Genomic DNA, 27,389 nt, shown 5'->3' on the forward strand with positions numbered 1-27,389 from the left:
AGCACTCTTGTAAGGGAGCTGTAAAAGAGCAACGTCCGAAGCCAGTTCCCGAAGTTTCGGATACGTTTTGGGACGTGGTCAACATTTTTGTTAGGTTTTCAACATTTTGATTAGGTGTTCACAAGCCCTTGTAAGGTATGTCAAGCTTCTTAACTATTTTACGTTTCGTTAAACGAGATGCCAAGATACAGTAGGCCGATAACCCATTAATTGATGAAGCACACAAGTCATCGTATTGGGTTTCCGATACTTTCTGAAGTCATGACTTACTTGTCGTATCCATTACATAATGTGCAAATGGTTGTATTCATGTGAAATTAATTTAGAAGTATTTACCATACTGCTGAATAGTATTTTATGAAACTGTTGTTTGAATATCGCAAAAAGTCCTAACTGACACCTCATACCTCACCGTTGACCATGTGTTGCCTCCTACCACAAGAGCTCATGCTGTGAAACAATGTGGGGTTCCCTGTAATGTTTGGAGTGTTGCCAAATCATTCATTTTCATCAACAGCATCATCGCAATTAACATCACCTATATAATATTACTACTATAACATAGTATACAAATATAGAACTATAGAAACCATCATCTTTCTCTTGTTACATATTCTCCTCTTCCTCCATTCTTTATTAGCAGAACATATATCATGTTTGTTGTAATAATGAAGGGATATGCTCCTAAATAACACTCATTCAATTCAAGGAGAAATAGAAAGTAATGAATGATGAGATATTCCATCTTATAACATTCATTAACCCTTTACTGCAGTGGGCTAAATCAGGGTCGGTAGTCTTAAACAAATCTACTTTGAAACAAAGATGTACACCTCACACACATGGTTATGGGCTTAAAAAAGAAGACACCTGTACCATGTCAGATATAGAGTTGAAATGTATTGAATTTAGATTTTGCATCCCAATATTACACTTTATATACATCACAGAAGACTGAAACATAACAAAACGTTTGACATAAAAATGCTAGATTTCCAGCAGTTTAAAAAAAAAAAGTTTATTAATTATGAAATTATGAAAAATATTTATAACATTTCACCCATGAGGCCACTGGTCATTTGACTGCAGGAAAGGGCTTATTTGTTTGACAGAAAATGGTTTTGAAGCCAGGCCATTTGTCTTCAGTATTATTTTGGTAATTACATATTCATAGTGTGTTTTGTGTGTGGCAGCAGAACAGCATTGTTGTTGTTCTTGGGAGGCCCTTATTGCCTTCCTCCCAGACTGCATTAGAAGTGGATCAGGGCTTGGGACTGAGACGGGAACGTGGGTAGCTGCCTGCCTGGGTAGTGAGAGGATTTTAGGCTTATCAGATGACCTTATTCACAAGGGATGCATCCCAAATAGCACCCTATATAGTGCACTACTTTTGACTGTGCACTTCATCGGGAATAGGGTGCCATTCGGGATTCATGCCAAAGGCTCAGGAGGTGTTGGGAGAACATGCAGCGCTCACTCACATTTGACATGCCCGTCACGCTTACCCTTTACTGTTGTCACTCAACATTGTGGGCCTTTGACTCAAATGAATGTATCAGACTGTCATATGCCGGTCCTTCCCAAGCATAGTTATTATTACAGGAAATGAAATACCTTGCACCCCATTATATCAAAGCGATTCAAAATCCTTGTTGATAAACCTGTGACGGGTGCAAAAATAAATGATCACAATAACATAGTAACGGCACCTTTGACTCTCATGACTTTATTAAAGGCAGTTGAATGCTACAGTGTGCAGCTTAGCTCTGCCGTCTTGCTGTGTGACATCAGACACCGTTTCATTTCCTGGTTGAGATGATTTAAGCCAGAGGGTTCGGGGGATTCTAAGTTACAGCAGGAATGTGAGCTGAGAGGTACTCTGCTGTAGGAGACCGGAGACCTGCCTGTTATTGGTCTGTTTCCCATCAGAGAAGCATTTCCTCTCGTCTTGTCCTCCTCTCTTCTTCTCTTCTTCTTCACTGCATCTCTTCCTTCCTGTTTTCTTCTCTTCCTCATCTTCTTAATTAATGCGGCGAGAAAGAGGAATACGAGGGTTTTGGTTTCAGAAGTAATAAGAGAGAAAAAGCTTAATATCGTTTTTCTAGCAAGTCTATCTGTTTGGTTACCAAAACAACTACTATAGCTATCTTGTAAACTTGCCAGCTATTTCAGTGGATGTTGAATCCATTTGTACCCACAAATGAACACATTTTTAGCGTCCTCTGGAAAATAATGCAACTTCCTAGCGCGTCGTGCAAAACACCTTCCACGTCGGTTATTATTTTCTCATAGCCCCTCGTTGATTTACCCTTACGTACAGTCTGTATGTAAACAGAAACTATCAGAGCACTTGAGCAGGATATAAACTCTATTGCGCTAAAACTGCTCACTCAGAATGACCCTGGTCTGGACAGAACTTTACAGAACAAAACACATAAACTGGGGTTATTCCTATATGAGAGGGTGAAAGGGGCCTTGGTCAGGTCTCGTTTTGCTACTCTCAGGGACATGGTATGACAAAATATCCTAGCGCGTAAAAATAAATAAATTGGAACAGTCGGTAGGGAGTTTGACCTCCCAATATAGGTGATTTTAACATTCAAATGATCTTCCTCTTCTCCTCTTCACTTTTTCTCCTGCCTTCTCAGAGCTGTAAAGAGCAAACAGTGTCATAGTCCTCAATACCCTCAATCCAGCCTTCCCATTAAAGGCTACAGGTAGCCTAGCGGTTAGAGCGTTTGGCTGGTAAGCGAAAGGTAGCTGATTTGAATGCCCAAGGTGAAAAATCTGTTGATGTTCCCCTTGAGCAACGCACTTAATCCTAATTGTTTCAGGGGCTGTTGATAATGGCTGACCCTGGCTGACCCACTCTCAGGGGGAGTTGAGATATGCAAAAATAAAATGTCACATGTGTATAATACACACTTGTACATGTGTGAAACAAGACCAATATATATTTTTATTATTAGGGCTGGGAGAGGCTTGGGACCTCGCAATATGATATTAACAGAATACTTTGGTGCCGACAAGATATGTATTGTGATTCTATATGTGTTGTGATTTGATACTATGATTGTATTGCGATTCGATGTTCCAAACACATGTCTGTTGCAGAGGGACAAGAGAGAGCCATGAGAAAGCAAGTTTTGAACTGTCATGGCAATATAAGTGCTGAAAACAAATGGTCTTCCTGTTTAAAAAGAAGATGGAGAACAAGCTATGAATGAAATATTTTTGGGTGCAGGACAGGTACAGCCAACTAGCGCAAAAATAATATTGCGATATTGTCCAAACAATACCATACGATATAAATAATATCCCAATATATAACTGCATAGATTTTTCCCCCATCACTACTTATTATTTACCAGGCTATAGCACAATAACCTCTAAATAAACATCTACATGATTTTCAATGTTTGGTACACAGAGTAAAATATAATTGAGGGAGAGGTTTGGGCTTTTGCTCTCTCTTGCTCGCTCTCTTGCTCGTCCTCTCGCTCTCTTGCTCTTACTCTTGCTCGTTTTCTTGCTTGCTCTTTCTCACTCTCTTGCTCGTTCTCTTGCTTGCTCTTGCTCGCTCTCTCTCACTCTCTTGCTCTTCTCTTGCTTGTTCTCTCGCTCTCTTGCTCGTTCTCTCACTCTCTCTTGCTCGTTCTCTCGCTCTTTTGCTTGTCACCTCGTTTTCTCGCTCTCTCTTGCTCTTTCTTGCTCGTCCTCTCGCTCTCTTGCTCGCTCTTTCTCACTCTCTTGCTCGTTCTCTTGCTTGATCTTGCTCGCTCTCTCTCACTCTCTTGCTCGTTCTCTTGCTTATTCTCTCGCTCTCTTGCTCATTCTCTCACTCTCTTGCTCGTTCTCTCGCTCTTTTGCTTGTCACCTCGTTTTCTCGCTCTCTCTTGCTCTTTCTTGCTCGCTCTCATGCTCGTCCTCTCGCTCTCACTCTCTTGCTCGTTATCTTGCTTGCTTTTTCTCGCTCTCTTGCTCTCGCTCTCTTGCTCATTCTCTCTCTCTTGCTCATTCTATCGCTCTTGCTCGCTCTCTCTCACTCTCTTGCTTGTTCTCTCGCTCTCTTGCTCGTTCGCTCGCTCTTTTGCTTGTCACCTCGTTTTCTCGCTCTCTCTTGCTCGTTCTTTTGCTCTTTCTTGCTCGCTCTCATGCTCGTCCTCTCGCTCTCTTGCTCGTTATCTTGTTTGCTTTTTCTCGCTCTCTTGCTAATTCTCGCTCTCTTGCTCGTTCTCTCGCTCTCTTGCGCGTTCTCTCGGTTTTCTTGCTCGTTCTCTTGCTTGCTTTTTCTCGCTCTCTTGCTCTCGCTCTCTTGCTCATTCTCGCTCTCTTGCTTGTTCTCTCGCTCTTTTGCTTGTCACCTCGTTTTCTCGCTCTCTCTTGCTCGTTCTTTTGCTCTTTCTTGCTCGCTCTCATGCTCGTCCTCTCGCTCTCTTGCTCGTTATCTTGCTTGCTTTTTCTCGCTCTCTTGCTCATTCTCGCTCTCTTGCTCGTTCTCTCGCTCTCTTGCGCGTTCTCTCGGTTTTCTTGCTCGTTATCTTGCTTGCTTTTTCTCGCTCTCTTGCTCATTCTCGCTCTCTTGCACATTCTCTCACTCTCTTGCTCGTTATCTTGCTTGCTTTTTCTCGCTCTCTTGCTCTCGCTCTCTTGCTCATTCTCGCTCTCTTGCTCGTTCTCTCTCTCTCTTGCGCGTTCTCTCGGTTTTCTTGCTCGTTCTCTTGCTCTCTCGCTCATTCTCTCGTTCTCTTGCTCTCTTGCTCATTCTCTCGCTCTCTAGCTCTCTCTTGCTCATTCTCTTGCTCTGTTGCTCAATCTCTCGCTCTCTCTCACTCTTGCTCGTTCTCTCGTTCGGTTTCTCGCTCTCTTACTCGTTCTCTCGCTCTCTTGCTCGGTTTCTCGCTCTCTTGCTCATTCTCGCTCTCTTGCTCGTTCTCTCGCTCTCTTGCGCGTTCTCTCGGTTTTCTTGCTCGTTCTCTTGCTCTCTCGCTCATTCTCTCGTTCTCTTGCTCTCTTGCTCATTCTCTCGCTCGCTCTCTAGCTCTCTCTTGCTCATTCTCTTGCTCTCTTGCTCAATCTCTCGCTCTCTCTCACTCTCGCTCTCTTACTCGTTCTCTCGCTCTCTTGCTCGGTTTCTTGCTCTCTTGCTCGGTTTCTCGCTCTCTTGCTCGGTTTCTCGCTCTCTTGCTCATTCTCTTGCTCTCTCGCTCATTCTCGTTCTCTTGCTCTCTTGCTCATTCTCTTGCTCTCTTGCTCATTCTCTCGCTCTCTAGCTCTCTTGAGCTCATTCTCTTGCTCTCTTGCTCAATCTCTCGCTCTCTCTCTTGCTCGTTCTCTTGTTCTCGTGCTGCTCTCTTGCTCATTCTCTCACTCTCTAGCTCTCTCGAACTCATTCTCTTGCTCGTTCTCTCGCTTTCTCTCACTCTCTTGCTCATTCTCTCGCTCTCTCTTGCTTTCTTGCTCACTCTCTCTTGCTTTCTTGCTCACTCTCTCTTGCTCGTTCTTTTGCTCTCTTGCTCGTCCTCTCGCTCTCTTGCTCGGTTTCTCGCTCTCTTGCTTGCTCTCTTGCTCATTCTCTTGCTCTCTCGCTCATTCTCTCGTTCTCTTGCTCTCTTGCTCATTCTCTTGCTCTCTTGCTCATTCTCTCGCTCTCTAGCTCTCTTGAGCTCATTCTCTTGCTCTCTTGCTCAATCTCTCGCTCTCTCTCTTGCTCGTTCTCTCGTTCTCTTGCTGCTCTCTTGCTCATTCTCTTGCTCTCTTGCTCATTCTCTCACTCTCTAGCTCTCTCGAACTCATTCTCTTGCTCGTTCTCTCGCTTTCTCTCACTCTCTTGCTCATTCTCTCGCTCTCTCTTGCTTTCTTGCTCACTCTCTCTTGCTTTCTTGCTCACTCTCTCTTGCTCGTTATTTTGCTCTCTTGCTCGTCCTCTCGCTCTCTTGTTCGCTCTCTCGCTCTCATTCTTGCTCGTTCTCTTGCTTGCTCTTTCTCGCTCTCACTCTTTTGCTCGTTCTCTTGCTCTTTCTCGCTCTCTTGATCATTCTCTCTCTCTTGCTCATTCTCTCACTCTCTTGCTCATTCTCTCGCTCTCTTACTCGTTCTCTTGGTCTGTTTCTCGTTCTCTCGCTCTCTCGCTCTTTTGCTTGCTCTCTTGCTCATTCTCTCGCTCTCTCTTGCTCTCTTGCTCATTCTCTCGCTCTCTCTTGCTCTCTTGCTCGTTCTCTCGCTCTCTCTTGCTCTAACTAGAGCTCATTTTCTTGCTCATTCTCTTGCACTCTTGCTCGTTCTCGCTCTCTCACTCTCTTGCTCATTCTCTCGCTGTTTTGCTCTCTCTCGCTCTCTCTTGCTCTCACACTTGCTCATTATCTTGCTCTCTCTTGCTCTCGCTCTCTTGCTCATTCTCGCTCTCTTGCTTGTTCTCTCGCTCTTTTGCTTGTCACCTCGTTTTCTCGCTCTCTCTTGCTCGTTCTTTTGCTCTTTCTTGCTCGCTCTCATGCTCGTCCTCTCGCTCTCTTGCTCTCGCTCTCTTGCTCATTCTCTCTCTCTTGCTCATTCTATCGCTCTTGCTCGCTCTCTCTCACTCTCTTGCTTGTTCTCTCGCTCTCTTGCTCGTTCGCTCGCTCTTTTGCTTGTCACCTCGTTTTCTCGCTCTCTCTTGCTCGTTCTTTTGCTCTTTCTTGCTCGCTCTCATGCTCGTCCTCTCGCTCTCTTGCTCGTTATCTTGTTTCGCTCGCTCTTTTGCTTGTCACCTCGTTTTCTCGCTCTCTCTTGCTCGTTCTTTTGCTCTCTTGCTATGCTCGTCCTCTCGCTCTCTTGCTCGTTATTCTCGCTCTCTTGCTCGCTCTCTTGCTCGTTCTCTCGCTCTCTTGCGCGTTCTCTCGGTTTTCTTGCTCGTTCTCTTGCTTGCTTTTTCTCGCTCTCTTGCTCTCGCTCTCTTGCTCATTCTCGCTCTCTTGCTTGTTCTCTCGCTCTTTTGCTTGTCACCTCGTTTTCTCGCTCTCTCTTGCTCGTTCTTTTGCTCTTTCTTGCTCGCTCTCATGCTCGTCCTCTCGCTCTCTTGCTCGTTATCTTGCTTGCTTTTTCTCGCTCTCTTGCTCATTCTCGCTCTCTTGCTCGTTCTCTCGCTCTCTTGCGCGTTCTCTCGGTTTTCTTGCTCGTTATCTTGCTTGCTTTTTCTCGCTCTCTTGCTCATTCTCGCTCTCTTGCACATTCTCTCACTCTCTTGCTCGTTATCTTGCTTGCTTTTTCTCGCTCTCTTGCTCTCGCTCTCTTGCTCATTCTCGCTCTCTTGCTCGTTCTCTCTCTCTCTTGCGCGTTCTCTCGGTTTTCTTGCTCGTTCTCTTGCTCTCTCGCTCATTCTCTCGTTCTCTTGCTCTCTTGCTCATTCTCTCGCTCTCTAGCTCTCTCTTGCTCATTCTCTTGCTCTGTTGCTCAATCTCTCGCTCTCTCTCACTCTTGCTCGTTCTCTCGCTCTCTTACTCGTTCTCTCGCTCTCTTGCTCGGTTTCTCGCTCTCTTGCTCATTCTCGCTCTCTTGCTCGTTCTCTCGCTCTCTTGCGCGTTCTCTCGGTTTTCTTGCTCGTTCTCTTGCTCTCTCGCTCATTCTCTCGTTCTCTTGCTCTCTTGCTCATTCTCTCGCTCTCTAGCTCTCTCTTGCTCATTCTCTTGCTCTCTTGCTCAATCTCTCGCTCTCTCTCACTCTCGCTCTCTTACTCGTTCTCTCGCTCTCTTGCTCGGTTTCTTGCTCTCTTGCTCGGTTTCTCGCTCTCTTGCTCGGTTTCTCGCTCTCTTGCTCATTCTCTTGCTCTCTCGCTCATTCTCGTTCTCTTGCTCTCTTGCTCATTCTCTTGCTCTCTTGCTCATTCTCTCGCTCTCTAGCTTTCTTGAGCTCATTCTCTTGCTCTCTTGCTCAATCTCTCGCTCTCTCTCTTGCTCGTTCTCTTGTTCTCGTGCTGCTCTCTTGCTCATTCTCTCACTCTCTAGCTCTCTCGAACTCATTCTCTTGCTCGTTCTCTCGCTTTCTCTCACTCTCTTGCTCATTCTCTCGCTCTCTCTTGCTTTCTTGCTCACTCTCTCTTGCTTTCTTGCTCACTCTCTCTTGCTCGTTCTTTTGCTCTCTTGCTCGTCCTCTCGCTCTCTTGCTCGGTTTCTCGCTCTCTTGCTTGCTCTCTTGCTCATTCTCTTGCTCTCTCGCTCATTCTCTCGTTCTCTTGCTCTCTTGCTCATTCTCTTGCTCTCTTGCTCATTCTCTCGCTCTCTAGCTCTCTTGAGCTCATTCTCTTGCTCTCTTGCTCAATCTCTCGCTCTCTCTCTTGCTCGTTCTCTCGTTCTCTTGCTGCTCTCTTGCTCATTCTCTTGCTCTCTTGCTCATTCTCTCACTCTCTAGCTCTCTCGAACTCATTCTCTTGCTCGTTCTCTCGCTTTCTCTCACTCTCTTGCTCATTCTCTCGCTCTCTCTTGCTTTCTTGCTCACTCTCTCTTGCTTTCTTGCTCACTCTCTCTTGCTCGTTCTTTTGCTCTCTTGCTCGTCCTCTCGCTCTCTTGTTCGCTCTCTCGCTCTCATTCTTGCTCGTTCTCTTGCTTGCTCTTTCTCGCTCTCACTCTTTTGCTCGTTCTCTTGCTCTTTCTCGCTCTCTTGATCATTCTCTCTCTCTTGCTCATTCTCTCACTCTCTTGCTCATTCTCTCGCTCTCTTACTCGTTCTCTTGGTCTGTTTCTCGTTCTCTCGCTCTCTCGCTCTTTTGCTTGCTCTCTTGCTCATTCTCTCGCTCTCTCTTGCTCTCTTGCTCATTCTCTCGCTCTCTCTTGCTCTCTTGCTCGTTCTCTCGCTCTCTCTTGCTCTAACTAGAGCTCATTTTCTTGCTCATTCTCTTGCACTCTTGCTCGTTCTCGCTCTCTCACTCTCTTGCTCATTCTCTCGCTGTTTTGCTCTCTCTCGCTCTCTCTTGCTCTCACACTTGCTCATTATCTCGCTCTCTCTTGCTCGTTCTCTTGCTGTCTCTTGCTCACTCTCTTTCTTGCTCATTCTCTCGCTGTCTCGCTCTGTTGCTCGTTCTCTCGCTCTCTCTTGCTCTAACTAGAGCTAATTTTCTTGCTCATTCTCTCGCACTCTTGCTCGTTCTCGCTCTCTCACTCTCTTGCTCATTCTCTCGCTGTTTTGCTCTCTCTCGCTCTCTCTTGCTCTCACACTTGCTCATTCTCTCGCTCGCTCGCTCTCTCTTGCTCATTCTCTCGCTGTCTCGCTCTGTTGCTCGTTCTCTCGCTCTGTTGCTCGTTCTTTTGCTCTCTCTTGCTCGTTCTCATTCTCTCGCTCTCTTGCTCATTCTTTTGCTCTTGCTCGTTCTCTCGCTCATTCTCTCGCTCTCTCTCGCTCTCTCTTGCTCGTTCTCTCGCTCTTTTGCTCTTCCTCTCACTCTCTCTCTTGCTCTCTTGCTCGTCCTCTTGCTCTCTTGCGCATCTCTCTTTTGCTCTTGCTCTCTTGCTCATTCTCTCTCTTTCTCATTCTCGTTCTCTCGCTCTGTTGCTCATTCTCTCGCTCTGTTGCTCGTGCTCTCGCTCGGTTGCTCGTGCTCTCGCTCGGTTGCTCGTGCTCTCGCTCGGTTGCTCGTGCTCTGTTGCTCGTGCTCTTGCTCTGTTGCTTGTGCTCTCGCTCTGTTGCTCGTGCTCTCGCTCTGTTGCTCGTGCTCTCGCTCTCTCGTTCTCTCTTGCTCGCTCTTCCTCTCGCTCTTTTGCTCTTCCCCTCGCTCTCTCTTGCTCGTTCTCTCTCTCTCTCTTGCTTGTTCTCTTGCTCGTTCTCTTGCTCTCTTGCTCATCTCTCTTTTGCTCTTGCTCCCTAGCTCTCGCTCTCTTGCTTGTCCTCTCTCTTGCTCGTTCTCTCGCTCTCTTGCTCGTTCTCTTGCTCTCTTGCTCGTTCTCTTGCTCTCTTGCTCTTTTTCTCTTCCTCTCGCTCTCTTGCTCGTCCTCTCGCTCTCTTGCTCATCTCGCTTTTGCTCTTGCTCTCTTGCTTGTTCTCGTTCTCTCTTTCTCATTCTCGTTCTTTCGCTCTGTTGCTCGTGCTCTCGCTCTGTTGCTCGTGCTCTCGCTCTGTTGCTCGTGCTCTCGCTCTCTCTTGCTCGTTCTCTCGTTCTCTCGCTCGTTCTCTCGCTCTCTCTTGCTCGCTCTTGCTCTCGCTCTCGCTCTTTTGCTCTTCCCCTCGCTCTCTCTTGCTCGTTCTCTCTCTCTCTCTCTTGCTTGTTCTCTTGCTCGTTCTCTTGCTCTCTTGCTCGTTCTCTTGCTCATCTCTCTCTTGCTCTTTTTCTCTTGCTCCCTTGTTCTCTCTCTCTCTCTCTCTCTCACACACACACCCACCCACCCACCCACCAAGTGAAACAGTCTGAAGCCCATTAGGTGTCAGATAGTTCCATTAGCTGTGAAACAACTTTAGTTAATTATGATGTTGTGTCACTGTGTTGGAAAGACATTTAATAATCGGTGTTTGAGCTTCCTGGAAGGCTGCTTTCTTAAAGAGCTCATTTATCCTTCCCTCGCCTAAGGCATGACTTCAATATCAGACTCCTATAGTTCTCTTATTAGTTGTTTCCAGGGAGAAAATTAATTAATGAACTAATGCTAATGAATGCAAATTATTTAGCGGTTAACTACCATACCCATGTCTTCTTGTGCAGAGAACTTCTCTACACCAAAGTCTCGGGTGGATAGCAATAACATAGTACTGTTGGTTTTAACATTAGAATAGTAGGTCTATGCTGACTAAGGTCTAATGGTGAATGAAGTATAAGTCCTTACTGTTTTACTGCAGTATACTCATATCCCTCTGTTAGGAACTAAACCCAATTCTGATTTACTTCAACAATTAGCTTTCTGTGGTCTCAAATTAAAGGAACCTACAGACTTATCATTCACATCGTCTAAGAGTCTTGTAAATAATTCTGAAAATGTATTACTTTTTGTATAGTGATTAACAGCCTTACTTTTGACAAAGTAATTAGCTTGTCAGTGAAGCAGGACAGAATAATGATATTGGCACGAATCATTAAGGTGAAGGTATACTTACAAAATGTTAAAAGAGGTTATAAATAGTTTAGAAAGCATTAATGTTTGTTTATAGATGAGTTATAAACAGTTGTTACACATCATTTGAAATAGTGTGTACTGTAACTGTTATTGAGAAGGCCTGGTTGTTTTTACATAGACTGTCTTTTTGACAGGCTTCTCATTCCTATAATGACCAGAAATATTTCTAGGAGCCAAAGTTGTAGGCATATGCTTAATGATATTGCTATAAAAATGGGGGCCAGAGAATCTTTGAGAAAATACTCAAAAAAGGTAATTAAAGTAGCAAGTCGGTCAGGGATTAGAGAACACTGCTGTGGATTTAATTAAAGTGTGTTAAAGTCCCTGCTCCCTCGCGTGTGTTTACGGAACGGTTTGCTGAAACAATATACCCCCTTCCCGCTTTGTCGGCTAGATTAGATGAGGACCTTCAAAATGTATTGATGGAAATGAGGCCTTTCAGAATGTATTGACGGGAGAACTCGGTGTGTCTCATAAATAATGATGATATTTGATTGCATTTTGGATTGTGATTAACAGCCTTACTTTTGACAACGTAGTCAGCTTGGTGGGGAAAGATAATGCTGCACAGCCATGAACTGAATTGAAGATTGTGAAAGCATCTCGAGAGATCTCGATCTTACGAACATTGAAATAAGATTGAAATAAAGATGTGAAACTTTCCAGTGAACTATGGAAAGCATCTGCAGAGACTCAGTGACAAGTGACAAGTGGCTTCTGGTTCCAATTCATCATGTCTGGCTGTGGTATCTGTGGATTCATCTCAGAAAGGATCTCACAGCCAGCGTCTGCTATTTATCTTGGTGCAGAACATCGACGAGCAATCTGACCCGGGTGTTGCATCAAAGTGGATGACAGTCTTTTTTTGTCAGTCGAGCTTTATTGATCCTCACATCCATGGACTGTCACTGTCCCCCGAGCCTAGCTAGCTCCCTGGCAAGGGGAAGGAGAAACAAACAGGTGACATTGAGCCACATATTTTCCTCATGGATTGAGAGTGGGAGTGAAATCTCTCCCTGACATCTCTGGGGACTTTAGTGTCTCTGAACAAAACCTTTTAGCTTTTAGGCCAGGGCTGTAAGGTTCACTGCAATGAGGTGTAGTGTAGCACGCTACCCCTCCTGCTTCCTGTGCGAGAGAAAATGCTGGAATCAAGAATATGGTCTCACTCATATGAAAGTGCTCTCGTCCTGAGCTCAACTGACAGTGTGTTTTGAATTATGGATTGGCTAAATGTGAAATCACGAGAGAGGTCTTTGAGCTAGTTTGTTGTAAATAGGGGAAGCTGTGTGACATGGCACATGGTACTGCGATATTTGCTTGCTCTATACACATTGCATACATTTGAAATGTTACATGTGATATAAAGTGAAATTACACTAAGTCATGTCCAAATTATTGTCAAGACAATAGCTATGTCAAGGAAGAAACCTATCTGACCTATCTAGTCTGCGCTTACATTTTTACTGAACATTGTACATCTGAGAGGGTTTAAGAAGGGAATGTCCCATGATTTCCTGTATGTCTATACCCCAAGTGATTCACTGTCCCTCCCTGAGGCTTTATTGCTTTCTCAGAATGAGATGGAAAATATGCAATTATCATCTACAACTGCGCACTGAGATACAGAACACAGAATTAGCAAGTGCAGGCATATTGAGGACACCTATGACTGTAAAGTAATTGGAAAGGTGTTAAGATAGCAGAAGACCGACTGGGCACAGACGTCAATTCAACGTCTATTCCACATTAGTTCAATGTAATTTCATTGAAATGACTTTGAAATCATATTGACTCAACCAGTGGGTGCCCAGTTAAACTGTCCCATGGCGGGGTGCACTGCTCAAAATGTTTATTCTCTTCACAGGATATTATTTGGCATCTGCTAGAATCTATTCATTTTTTGTCCGTAGCCAAGACTGTCCCCACTTCCTACTGAATCAAACCATGTTGTACATTGTGATGATTGAATCATTTATGGCTCTTACAGGAATGGCTCAATCACAGCTAATGAAGATAATCTCATTTTTGTTTCCTTTAGTCTAGATACAATGGAGAGCTGCCAAAGACTGAATATCATAATTGGAGAAATGGAAGAGTAGTAGTGCGACTGCAACTCGGGCAATTCGCACCAAAATGGCGGCCCACCGGATCATCAGAGTGACCAACAGTAACCATGTTCTCCCTCGCTGCAAATCGGAGGGCACGCTCATTGATCTCAACGAAGGGCTCTCTGAGGCTAGCCTCACAGATGTCAAAGGTGAGGATTCAATACTGATTAATGTACCAGACAGTTATTCAGCCATTTAAATATATATTGATTTGAATGCAAATTGAGGATGAATTGAGGATGTTTATATGAATTTCTGCTCTTCCTTTTCTTTTCATGCAGTGCCTTCTTCCAGTGCCTTACGGCTGGACAATTCAGCTTCCTTTGTAACTGCTCATGAAGTAGTCGCCATCAAGGATTACTGCCCATCTAGCTTTACCACTTTAAAGTTTTCCAAAGGTGACCGGCTTTATGTGATGGACACGTCGGGTGGAGAGTGGTGGTATGCCCACAACAACACAGAGATGGGCTACATCCCCTCAGCATACGTCCAGCCCATCAACTGTAGGAACTCATCGCTCAGTGATAGTGGCATGATAGACAATCTAGGGGAGTGTACAGAGGAAGGGGCTAAGGAATTGGATCTCCTAGGGGAGTGGACAGGGGTGTCAGTTAAGACCACTCCTTATTCGCCTTATTTTAACAGCAATCCCTTCTCCCTCCATACCTCCTCCACCAACCCCTTCATCAACAGTGGTCATCTACATGGTTCTCTGGACCAGAACTGTAATGAGAGGGGAAGGTCCACGGACCTGTTAGTCTTTGACTCCCTGGCCTCCCCAGTCTCCCCTTCGGGACCTAACTCTACCTCCAGGACCACCATGATCAATGGCTTCAGTAGCTGCAACATATTTGACATGATGTCAGCCACCAGCCCCAACCAGGACTTACAGGTTTTACAGACACTGCGAAGGGATAACCCATTCTTCAGGAGCAAGCGATCGTACAGTTTATCGGAGTTGTCCATCCTACAGACACAATCCAACCCCCCCTTGCCTTCTTCCGGGTTCTTCACCGGCCTCAAGGCTCCCTCGCCAGAGCAGTTTCAGAGCAGGGAGGACTTCAGGACTGCGTGGCTAAACCATCGGAAGCTGGCCAGATCTTGCCATGATCTGGACTCTCTGGGGCAGAGCCCTGGTTGGGGACAGACTCAGCCGGTGGAGACCAACATTGTCTGTAAACTAGACAGTCGTGGAGGGGCCGTTCAGCTCCCAGAAACCCAAATCAGCGTCCATGTCCCTGAAGGACACGTGGATCCTGGAGACAGCCAGCAGATCTCCATGAAGGCCCTACTGGACCCTCCACTGGAGCTGAACAATGACCACTGCTCCACAGTCAGCCCAGTGGTGGAAATCAAAGTGTCCAACATGGAGACCAAGTCCTTCATCACTCTGGAGATGACCGTGTCCGTGACGGTGAAGAAAGACAGTGGTCAGGTAGCTGAGGTGCTCTGCGTCCGGAGTGACTGCAAGGAGGGACCCTATATAATCATCCCACATGCTTACCTATACAAGGACACAGTACAAGTCCAGTTGGATAACTTGGAGCCGTGTATGTACGTGGTGGTAGTGGTGCAGGCCCAGCACCTCAACCTTAATACAACTGTATGGGACAATGTGTTGAAGAAAGTCACCCTGGGTGTCTATGGGCCCAAGCACATCCATCCTTCATTTAAGACAGTCGTGGCCCTATTTGGGCATGACTGTGCCCCTAATACCCTACTGGTGAGTGAGGTGGGGAAGCAGGCCCACTCCTCCCCTCCAGTGGCGCTCACGCTGTGGGGGAAGCATCAGTTTGTCCTGGGTAGGCCCCAGGACCTTCAGGTTGGCCTATACTCCAACATGTCTAACTATATGATTAAGGCTAATGAGCAAACCAGGATGATTCGGGCCTTCCAGGTCAAACTGGGGAAGGTTAGCCGACTCATTTACATGATCACATCCAACAACCCTGAGGACATATCAGACTTCACCTTGCAGGTCCAGGTCAAAGACGGCCTGGATTGTATCCTGGCTCAGTTCTGCGTCCAAACACCGCAACCTCCTCCGAAGAGTGGAGCGCGGAACACTGGCCACAGGCGGTTCCTGAAGAAGAAAGAGGTGGTGGGTAAGATTCTTCTGTCACCTCTGGCCATCACTGCCAAATATCCACAGTTTCAGGAGCGCTGCATCACCAACCTGAAGTTTGGCAAGTTGCTCAAATCTGTGATCAGGCAAAACAAGAGCACATACCTGTTGGAATACAAGAAGGGAGATGTGATCGCCTTGCTGAGCGAGGAGAAAATCAAACTACGAGGACAACTGTGGACCAAAGAGTGGTATATTGGATATTATCAGGGAAAGACCGGTCTTGTTCACGCGAAAAACGTTCTGGTTTTGGGGAAAGTCAAGCCTATTTATTTCTGTGGTCCGGACCTCACAACAACCATGCTAGTGGAGCAGATTTTGAAGCCTTGCAAATTCCTCACATACATCTACGCCTCTGTGAGGACAGTACTCATGGAAAATATAGGGAACTGGAAGACCTTTGCAGACGCACTGGGATATGGGAACTTACCTTTGTCTTGTTTCTGTCGGACTGAACTGGACAACGAGCCTGAGAAGGTTGCCTCGGTTTTGGAGAAGCTCAAGGAGGACTGCACTAACATGGACATCAAGGAGAGAAAGACCTTCCAGAAGGAACTCATGACAGTACGTTTGTGTGTGTGTGTGTATTGTGTGTTTGTCTCTCTCTCTCTCTGATGCGTGTGTATGTGTGTTTGGAAACCGCTTGTCATGCACGTTGTACCTCTTAGGCTGTAGAAGCTATTCAAATGTATGGTTCAATACAGAAACCATATCAAAAAGGTAAAGAAATAAGAAATTCCACTTTCTCTGGAAATGGGTAGCGCTTCTGTGTTTATTCCCTATTTTCCATCAGCAGCAGATGTTGACATGGTGTGGAGGCAATGGAGGCAATGGGCTGTGATGTACTGTGAGATGGGGGGGGGCTGATATTTTACTGTACTCAGGTTATTCAGTTACATGTGCCTTAGGAGTAGGCCTACTTGTTGGGAGAATAAGTGTGCTGTGACTTACAATGCACAAAAACACAGCTACATCACCTCCTTCAGTGCAACTCCTGAGACTGAGACACAAACAGAGACGACAATATCCTGAGAGATTCTCCTCAAAGCAGGCAGGGTTGCTGTTGTGACCAAAAGTGTTGACTCAACATGCCTCCCACTTCCTCTCCAGTCACCCTTTTCAAGTTTTAGACAGAAGTGCTTGGTAATGTAACTATACCCCGCATTGCAACAGTCACAAACAGGCAACAGTTGTTTGAATTTTGGATCTGTGGAGAAATTGGATCTGTCTGGGAAAGTGAGGTTGATGTCTTTTTCACAATGCTTGCTTATGCAAGCCTCTTATCAGTCAGAGCTAGCATATATCAGTTTATTTTGGTATGAAATATAACAGTTGTTTATGCCAACAATGGTATTTTGATCAAAGGCAGGCTAGAATTCAAACAAGCAAACATTTTTTTCTGCCAACAGGCATGATAAGCTGATGTTAGGCTTTAGGTTTGTGCAAATATTGCCACTGCTGGCTACTGTACATACAGTAGACAAAGGGATGAGGATGGATTGGTCTCTGATAACAATGATCCATGCCCAAAGCCCTCATACTACCCCTCACACACACACACTATTTATGGTGGACACACAGATCGGTTTACTGTGCCCCTAGCCTGGGAGTAACCTAACATAGCGGGCATAAAAGAAAACACCTGAGTGGAGTTCCCACATCCGGTTTTCAGTGGAAGAGGAAGTTGAATGATTGAATGAGCTGGATCCCTGAAACCTAGAGGCACCTGGCTGTTGGCAACTCTGCTAATGGTGTCCTGGAGGCAGTGCCTGAAATAGATCCATGTCTTATCTTTTGATTCCAGCCAGTCTTGATAGCATGCAAGCCAAAGTAGAAACAGAGAGTGTTGTTGCCGATCCTGATCAGGCCAAGAAACACCAGATATAAACATCAGTGACACAACTGTTGGTCCATACTGGTACATTCGAGCAGGATCTTGAGGACCATTGATATTGCTGCGCTGCAGTCTACATAATATGCTGCGTCTTACGTTGATCCTCCGGTTGTTGCAGGAATTTTCCCGCACAGCAAGAAGTAATGTATTCAAGGTTTTAAAAAGCTTGTCATTTCCTTGATTTGCCCTAAACCCAAAAAATGTATCAACCGTTCTGCATTTTTCCCATTAATTATATTCCACATAACAATTCACATTTCCTGTTGCTACAAGATTATTTATCTGCGGTGCGAAACTGGCTCAAGTTAAGATATGGAATCTGTATATAGGTTTGTGTGGGGGGATATAGGTTTGTGTGGGGGGAGATGGTTGTATAAAGGTTTGTGTGGGGTGAGATGGTTGTATAAAGGTTTGTGTGGGGGGAGATGGTTGTATAAAGGTTTGTGTGGGGGGGATGGTTGTATAAAGGTGTGACAATATTGCAGCACTTTATGTCATTATAGTGAGAGTCTATGGTGAGAGTTCTGTGGTCTTTCTGTTCTGTGGTTCTGTAGCTTTTCCTCAAATTTAGTAATTTGCCCTTTTGGTGACCTTAATCTCACACAGTATTAATTAATTATCTGGACTAAAACTTTTAATCAAAAAGTTTGTGCAAAACCTAAACTAAGAAGCTTTAAAGCTCAGGTAGTAGGCATTGTTAGACAGAACATAACCATGGTTAGGTCATATGCATGTCTGAATTAACACAAACCAAAAATACACTACATGACCAAAAGTATGTGGACATCTGCTCGTCAAACATCTCATTCCAAAATCATGGGTATTAATATGGAGTAGCCCCCCCCCCCTTTGCTGCTATAACAGCCTCCACTCTTCTGGGAAGGCTTTCCACCTGATGTTGGAACTAGAGGTCGACTGATTAATTGGAATGGCCGATTAATTAGGACCGATTTCTAGTTTTCATAACAATCGGAAATCGGTAATTTTGGACGCCGATTTTGCCAATGTAATTTTTTTTATTACACCTTTATTTAATCTTTATTTAACTAGGCAAGTCATTTAAGAACACATTCTTATTTTCAATGACTGCCTAGGAACGGTGGGTTAACTGCCTTGTTCAGGGGCAGAATGACAGATTTTTACCTTGTCAGCTCAGGGATTCAATCTTGCAACCTTACGGTTAACTAGTCCAACGCTCTAACCACCTGCCTCACGAGGAGCCCGCCTGTTACGCGAATGCAGTAAGAAGCCAAGGTAAGATGCTAGCTAGCATTAAACCTAATCAATCATAATCACTAGTTATAACTACATATGGTTGATGATATTACTAGTTTATCTAGCGTGTCCTGCGTTGCATGTAATCGATGCAGTGCGCATTCGCGAAAAAGGACTGTCGTTGCTCCAACGTGTACCTAACCATAAATACCAATGCCTTTCTTAAACCTGCATATTTAGCTAAAGGAAATCCAGGTTAGCAGGCAATATTAACCAGGTGAAATTGTGTCACTTCTCTTGCGTTCATTGCACGCAGAGTCAGGGTATATGCAACAGTTTGGGCCGCCTGGCTCATTGCGAACTAATATCCCAGAATTTTACGTAATTATGACATAACATTGAAGGTTGTGCAATGTAACAGGAATATTTAGACTGATGGATGCCACCCGTTAGATAAAATACAGAACGGTATTTCACTGAAAGAATAAACGTCTTGTTTTCGAGATAATTGTTTCCGGATTTGACCATATTAATGACCTAAGGCTTCCCCAAACTGTTGCCAAAGTTGGAAGCACAGAATCATCTAGAATGTCATTGCATGCTGTGGCGTTAAGATTTCCCTTCAATTGAACTAAATGGCCTAGCCTGAACCATGAAAAACAGCCCCAGAGCATTATTCCTCCTCCACCAAACTTTACAGTTGGCACTATGCACTCGGGCAGGTAGTGTTCTCCTGGCATCCGCCATACCCAGATTTGCCCGTTGGACTGCCAGATGGTGAAGCATGGTGGCGAGCTTTACACCACTGGTGATCTTAGGCTGTGTGCAGCTGCTCGGCCCAGGAAACCCATTTCATGAAGCTCCCGATGAACAGCTCTTGTGCTGACGTTCTTCCAGAGGCAGTTTGGACTTGGTAGTGAGTGTTTTAACCGAGGACATGATTTTTACGCACTGTACGCTTCAGGACTCTGAGGTCCCATTCTGTGAGCTTGTGTGGCCTACCTCTTTGCGGCTGAGCCGTTGTTGCTTGTAAACGTATCCACTTCACAATAACAGCACCTACAGCCAACGTGGAAAGCTCCAGCAGGGCAGAAATTTGACAAACTGACTTATTGGAAAAGTGACATCCTATGACGGGGCCACATTGAAAGTCGCTGAGCTATTCAGTACGGGCCATTCTACTGACAATGTGTGTGTATGGAGATTGCATGGATGTATGCTCGATTTTATAAACCCGTCAGCAACGGGTGTGGCTGAAATAGCCGAATTCACAAATATGAAGGGGTGTACACATAGTTTGGTATATATAGTGTAGCTGATTATTATATAAAAGTCGCTAAATAAAAGATAACCGAGATTAGCACTTCAAGTTAAGTGGCCTATGATTCAAATTACTCACAAAACGTTAATTCACAAGTGTGACCACCACATGCATAGCTCTGTCTAGCCTACACAACGCTGTGCTCTATGTATGGGCTTTAACACCCTGCCTTCCCTTTTTTTCTGAGTCGCTAGCATGGTCTGACAGGTGTCGTCAGTTGAAATGTGAGGAGAGGAAAGGAGACATTGGTCAGGCGAGATAGCAGGCCGGGGGGGGGGGAAGAGACCAACGCAAACTGACACCCACTAAGAATTCTCAAAGTGATGGATGGTGTTGCTCAGGTAGCAGACAATTGAAATGCCATCCCACTGCTCATCACTGAGATTGTTCCCAATGGCCAACCAGAAAGACCGAGAGAGACACCTGCAGATTCTTTATTTCTTTAGAGGTCGACAGATTATGATTTTTCAACGCCGATACCGATTATTGGAGGACAAAAAAGCCGATGCTGATTCGTCGGCCGATTTTTTAAATGTATTTGTAATAATGACAATTACAACAATAGTGAATAAATACTTATTTTAACTTAATATAATACATCAAAATCAATTTAGCTTCAAATAAATAATGAAACATGTTCAATTTGGTTTAAATAATGCAAAAACAAAGTGTTGGAGAAGAAAGTAAAAGTGCAATATGTGCCATGTAAGGAAAGCTAACGTTTAAGTTCCTTGCTCAGAACATGAGAACATATGAAAGATGGTGGTTCCTTTTAACATGAGTCTTCAATATTCCCAGGTAAGAAGTTTTAGGTTGTAGTTATTATAGGAATTATAGGACTATTTCTCTCTATACCATTTGTATTTCATATACCTTTGACTATTGGATGTTCTTATAGGCACTTTAGTATTGCCAGTGTAACAGTATAGCTTCCGTACCTCTCCTAACTAGCTAGCCATTTCACATCACATCGTTACACCAGCCTAATCTCGGGAGTTGATAGGCTTGAAGTCATAAACAGCAGAGCTGCTGGCAAAACGCATGAAAGTGCTGTTTGAATGAATGCTTATGAGCCTGCTGGTAACTACCATCACTCAGTCAGACTGCTCTATCAAATCATAGACTTAATTATAATATAATAACACACAGAAATTTGAGCGTTAGGTCATTAATATGGTCGAATCCAGAAACTATCATCTCGAAAACAAGACGTTTATTCTTTCAGTGAAATACGGAACCGTTCTGTGTTTTATCTAACGGGTGGCATCCATCAGTCTAAATATTCCTGTTACATTGCACAACCTTCAATGTTATGTCATAATTATGTAAAATTCTGGCAAATTAGTTTGCAATGAGCCAGGCGGCACAAACTGTTGCATATAGCCTGACTCTGCGTGCAATGAACGCAAGAGAAGTGACACAATTTCACCTGGTTAATATTGCCTGCTAACCTGGGTTTCTTTTAGCTAAATATGCAGGTTTAAAAAATATATACTTCTGTGTATTGATTTTAAGAAAGGCATTGGTGTTTATGGTTAGGTACACGTTGGAGCAACGACAGTCCTTTTTCGCGAATGCACACTGCATCGATTATATGCAACGCAGGACACGCTAGATAAACTAGTAACATCATCAACCATTTGTCGTTATAACTAGTGATTATGATTGATGAAGTTTAATGCTAGCTAGCATCTTACCTTGGCTTCTTACTGCATTCGCGTAACAGGCAGGCTCCTCGTGAGGCAGGTGGTTAGAGCGTTGGACTAGTTAACCGTAAGGTTGCAAGATTGAATCACGGAGCTGACAAGGTAAAAATCTGTCATTCTGCCCCTGAACAAGGCAGTTAACCAACCGTAAGGTTGCAAGATTGAATCCCTGAGCTGACAAGGTAAAAATCTGTCGTTCTGCCCCTGAACAAGGCATTTAACCCACCGTTCCTAGGCCGTCATTGAAAATAAGAATGTGTTCTTAACGGACTTGCCTAGTTAAATAAAGATTAAATAAAAAGGTGTCTTTTTTTTTGCAAAATCGGCGTCCAAAATTACCGATTGTTATGAAAACTTGAAATCGGCCCTAAATAAATCGCCCATTCCAATTAAATCGGTCAACCTCTAATTTCTTATTTTAACCTTTATTTACACAGGGTGTCATATTAAGACCCAGGTATTTCAGTCCAAGCTAAATTCTTGCTGGATAAATTGCTCTTTGCTAAGAAGCTATTTCTATTAAAAAATTAAAAAAATGTAAAATCATCTTTCAATATGAAATGTAGTTAATCTTTAAACATGAAAAATGTCATAAATAAATACAAAATTAAACAATAAATACTTTTCATAAATTGTGTGTGTAGTAAGACACTGACTTTGTACAGACACTTTTGACAAATAGACACGGCAATGATTTTAGTCACTACTGCCATCATCCTATGTACTGTACACACCATTAAATATAATGACTGAAAGTCACCGCTGTGTCTACTTTCCCCATTTCAAACTAGAGAGAAGTTTATACACTGCTGATGTAGAAACTTTTTCCTCACATATAAAGTCCCTGGTTGACTTTAATGAGCAGGTTGAGTCCTTGTTACTTTGTTCTTCCCTCTCCTCTCTCCCCTCCCCTGCTGTTAGTCTCAGGGACACTGTGTGTGTGTGTGTGTGTGTGTGTGTGTGTGTGTGTATGCATTTGGTGCTTGCCTGTGTGTGTGTGTGTGTGTGTGTGTGTGTGTGTGTGTGTGTGTGTGTGTGTGTGTGTGTGTGTATATATATACGCTCCTTTCCCTGCCTTTTAAATGCAGGGAGAAGAGCCAGACAGGCTCATTTGGAATGACGCTTAGAGAGATAACTGCCTCTGAGAGCTCTGAGGCACATGGTAAATTTGAGCTGTCAGTCATGTCTGTCAGGGCTTTCCCCCAGTGGACATGTGGATCAAGTCAGAGAAGGAGTAAGCCTCCGCACCCACATTTTCGAAGGATGTCCCTAAAGCTTCCTCATTTTCATCAGCCTGCCTACCACTGGCATTCAGGTGCCATTCTCTGATTGGATGGGAAACTGTCTGAGTGTGCGTGTGCGCAGGCATGTACACACACACACAGGATACACTTCAGAAAATGTCAGCTAGTTACGTAGTTTTATCATAGGTTTAGATTGAGAGTTGAAACGAGAGGTAAACGTGAATGGCATGAGACCTTTTGGAATTGGAAGGTTTTATAAGGATCCATTGCACTCTGGAATGTTTGAAAAATAAACGAGATCACTCACTGAACTGTGCAGGAGGTCATTCAAAAGAGCTGGATTTATTTTTATACAGTTCCTCTCTGAAGATAAAGATATTGGAATATGACATTATTAGCTATTGGTTTCATGAAAGAGTTCTGCATGAACCATAGTACATTATCACAACGTTTTTGGTTTTACTCATGTTATGGGATATACCTTAAGCAGCATTTAAGCGTTGTTTATCTGCTGCCATGGAATACATGACCCAACTCCTCAGCACTGTATGGGAAAATGACATGTCATTTGGTTTGAGGTTTTAATGACAGGAAGTGATTGAAGGATTAAGAGGATAGATGTTGAGGTAAGAGGTTTTAAGAGAGAGATTCAACTAATCTTCCTGCTGGTTGAAGGCTATATGTCATAACTGTGACATGGTAACTAGAGTTGCACTCCAAATGTCACTCCATAGGGGTCTGGTCAAAAGTAGTGCACTATATAGGGCCCTAAAACTCAACTCTGGACCTCGAAGCCAGTTCCACACCATTAAAAAAAAAAAAAATCCCCTCTAATCAGGAACTGATTTAGATCTGGGACACCAGGTGTGTACAATTCATTATCAGATAGAACAGAAAACCAGTAGGCTCTGAACCTCGTAGGGTAAGAGTTGAATACCCATGATATATGGTATAGGGTGCCATTTGGGACCCACACTAGTAACTACGCTACCATGTTGACTCCTTGGCCCTGCCAGACCGGTGCCAGATGTTGTGAATGACACAGCATTAGGTCTATGACTGAACTGAGCCACTCCATTGTGTCACTCACAGTTGACTCAGTTGGCATTGTTGGCAGACGGAGGTAGAAGCCGGCCCAGTAGCCAGACAGATGGTGGTGATGGTGGACGTTATGCTGCAGTCCTGTTTGAGTAACTTTGACAGAAATGTGAGTCCTGATACAGCAGTCAGCGCAGGACAGAGGCCAGCTCATTAAAACAGTGCTGTTCAGAGTCGGGCCAGGTGGCCAAGGTGACTGGAGTAGCACTGAAATTCTTTGAAGACAGTGTGTGTGTCCCGGTAAGCACCCTATTCCCTATTTAGTGCCCTCCTTTTGACCACGGCCCATAGGGGACTATATAGGGCAGTGTTTCCCAACTTGAGGCCTCGAGTACCCCAACATAACTCGTTGTTATTGTAACCCTGGACAAGCACACCTGATTCCAGCCCTAAATGAGTCCGGGGCTACAACATAAATATACGCTGTTGGGGGTACTGGAGGACTGGAGAAACACCGATATAGGGAATAGGGTGCCATTTGGGATGCAGAAGTCACTCAGCTCCCAGTTTGACAGACCAACATATGGATTTGAGTGGTATGAGCTCCACATGCCTCATTCTCTTTCTGCGAAGCAAACACATGCTGGCTCTTCTATTTAGATACAGTACTGTGCAAAATATAGATAGTGTGCCTGCCTCAGCAGATCCTGTCAAGTTGCAGGCAAACTCTCCAAAGAGACTTTGAAGTGGAAAAAAAACTTTTATGTATTAACTGTTTTGTAAGCTATAGTGGGGAAACATATGCCGTCTCTTATTGGCGGGCTTAACTGGTTGGCTCTGACTTCAAAACATGAGTTCCTGTACATAAAACATATTGTTTTTATTGGGTTGTACTTTCCATTTTCCTTTGATATTATATAGCCCTCATGGGTTGTAGCCTAGACATGCTGTATGGCAGCCCACCTCCTCATGGGATCCTGATAGGCTTGATTTGCAGTCTCCCTTTCTTTCATCCCCTGTTCGTCTGTGGTGTTTCTGGTAGAGAGAGGAGTGGATTACTAGTGTATTTTCCCTGGCCTCCTGGTTTTATTGTCATTCAACACATATGTGTGTCTGTGTGGTAAGACCCAGAGAGGCTCTTCTGAATCATGCTATAATTCATCCTCAGACTTCACAGCAGGCTTTGTTAAAGAATAGGGAGGGATAGTGTAGCCGTAGTTAGAGACGCAAATGTATTGTATCAAGACAATACCCTGGCCCCCTAATGCTGTTCCTCCCCACTCCTTTCACTATGTCTAGAGAGTCATGTCTTCACACCCCTTTAATGGTGAACACGATGTGACACAATGGTGTGTCATTGCTGATCCATGGGGTGTGTTGTTGAAATGTCGTCTTCTGTCGACGACCTATGCTCCAGGAGGAATAAAAAGCTTGAATTAGTAAATCAAGTTGTCTTTATGTGGCCTTTCTTCTAGGCCCTGTTGAAGATGGACTGCCAAGGTCTGGTGGCCAGGCTGATCATGGACTTTGTCCTGCTGACCACGGCCGTGGAGGTGGCCCCGCGCTGGAGGGAGCTGGCGGAGAAGCTGGCCCGGGTGAACAAGCAGCAGATGGAGCAATACGATGCTCCGCACAGGGACAAGAACGGCCTGGTGGACAATGAGGTGAGATTATCAGCCCATTACATCTAGATACTGTAACGTTTACTGGGTTTGACTGGTGTTGGCTGCCTCAGACCTGTAATAAAATGGACGTGAGAAAATGCTAACCCTGCTATCAGTTTCTTGTGTGCAATGTTCTTTTATATCAGCCAGTCAGACTTGACCTTAGAAGCATTTGGAATGATTCTCTGTCCCCTCTGTTGATCTTGAAGGGTTTTATGAGTACTTTGGATTGATTGATCGGTTGTTCTATAACAGTCGATTGATTGATTCTATGTTGACAGTCAATGTGGAAGCCAGCCTACGACTTCCTGCTGACCTGGGCGGCCCAAATTGGGGACAGCTACCGGGACGTGATCCAGGAGCTGCACCTGGGCCTGGACCGAATGAAGAATCCCATAACCAAGCGCTGGAAGCACCTCACCGGAACGCTCATTCTGGTCAACAGCCTAGATACGTTACGCAGCTCTGCCTTCAGCCCTGTAGGACAGGGGGACTATGCCATTTGATCTGTACCCATCTACATCTGAAAAGGCATCCTATTCCCTACATAGTAGTGCACTAGTTTTTGCAAGAACCTGGTCAAAAGTAGTGCGATATATAGCGAATAGTGTGCTATTTAGGATGCACACTGAGTCTCTGGAGCTTGGCACTATGGATCCAGCAGGACTACTACTGGTCTCCTCCAGCCCTCAGGATGACGAATCAGCAATCACACCTTTACCATCGCTGTTATACCAGGAACTTTCAACTCTGACCCTGCTCCCATCCTCTTGCACAGGACTACAATGGTTTGTAACCAGTAACCACCACTTCACACAGAGCACATGTTACTGTAGGTCCATTTCTCTGGCGGGTTAAACACTCTCATTGGAATTTACAGTAGATTATTATTAAGCCACAATATTGATGTGATTTCATAATGGTTGATGTTTCAATCAATTTCTAAAGGGTGGTTTTTAATCTGTATTGTCTTTTGCTACACATTTTTTTTCTACAAAATGTGGCATAGCACTCATTTTTATGGCTTTTTTTCACTAAATATATATTTCAAATGAAAAATATACAGAAACTTGATTTATGAAGTGCATTATACGCAATCACTTCTGATTTCTATTTCTATCCCCCTTATGTGTTTCTGTGCTGAAAATCTCTTTTTGACTGCTCTTTGTACTTTTTGCTTGCCAAAACAGTTAGGTGCTAGCCTAGATCAGTTTATTGTTCTACACAAAAGTATCATCATTTCAGAATAAACCCCCTTTGGTTAGTTTCCTCTATGTTCACTTTAGGACAAAATGCGTGCCACAAAAATCTGAAGAATAATTACATAATGTATCCAGCAAGGATCTTTCCTCTTTGTTTTCTGAAAATGTAAATGCAGAATTACCTCACGATATGGTCTCTTTATTTCATTTGTTTTAACCAGCAGTAACGGAATGAGCAATTCTTTTGAGGAATTCAATTAGATGTGATGGTTTAAATGGTTTGGTATGTTTTGTGAATGCAGATGAAATGTTAATAGTATTATTTGCATAGTTAAATGGTCACACTGGTCTGTGACGGTACAGATTGACAAGTTCTGCACTTCGATGCCTCTATTAGTTGTTGTTTTTACCTGTTGGTTCATATTAACTCAATAAAATGGCTGACAATTCTAAAGTGCCTCTGTCAGGCAGTGTGCAGCTTTCATGGTCGGAATTTGTGTTCCGTGATTCTACATTCACAGACATTATTAAACATAATTTGTCTCAGTATGGCCCTACACAAACGAGCACAGTGAAAGAGTAGCCTAGGCTACAGTGTTTTCTGGGGAGGAGGTATTGGACTCTTGGGCTAGTGGCCAGTTGGCTTGTTTGCTAATTTAAAGCATTCCTAAGCATTTGCATCAGGCTGATTCATGAGATCAATCTCATACTGTAGATAAATAACACAATTAATTGTAGACTTGCAAAAGGAATCCATTTTTTTTGTTGCATTTCCATAAAAAGATGGACTTTTAATGAGG

At 44.1% G+C, this 27,389-nt stretch overlaps 1 protein-coding gene across 1 annotated transcript; it reads left to right on the forward strand.

Moving 5' to 3' along the window:
* On the forward strand, nt 1-27,078 carry LOC139372541 (SH3-domain binding protein 4a). The gene is made up of 5 exons (XM_071112279.1): nt 1-135; nt 13,111-13,329; nt 13,462-15,869; nt 25,199-25,387; nt 25,669-27,078. The coding sequence occupies exons 2-5, from the start codon at nt 13,206-13,208 to the stop codon at nt 25,891-25,893; spliced, it is 2,946 nt and encodes a 981-aa protein (XP_070968380.1). The 5' UTR covers nt 1-135; nt 13,111-13,205; the 3' UTR covers nt 25,894-27,078.
* The last annotated feature ends 311 nt before the right edge of the window (nt 27,079-27,389 follow it).

This window comes from Oncorhynchus clarkii, chromosome 18 (assembly GCF_045791955.1).
Source record: "Oncorhynchus clarkii lewisi isolate Uvic-CL-2024 chromosome 18, UVic_Ocla_1.0, whole genome shotgun sequence".
Classification (NCBI taxonomy): domain Eukaryota; kingdom Metazoa; phylum Chordata; class Actinopteri; order Salmoniformes; family Salmonidae; genus Oncorhynchus; species Oncorhynchus clarkii.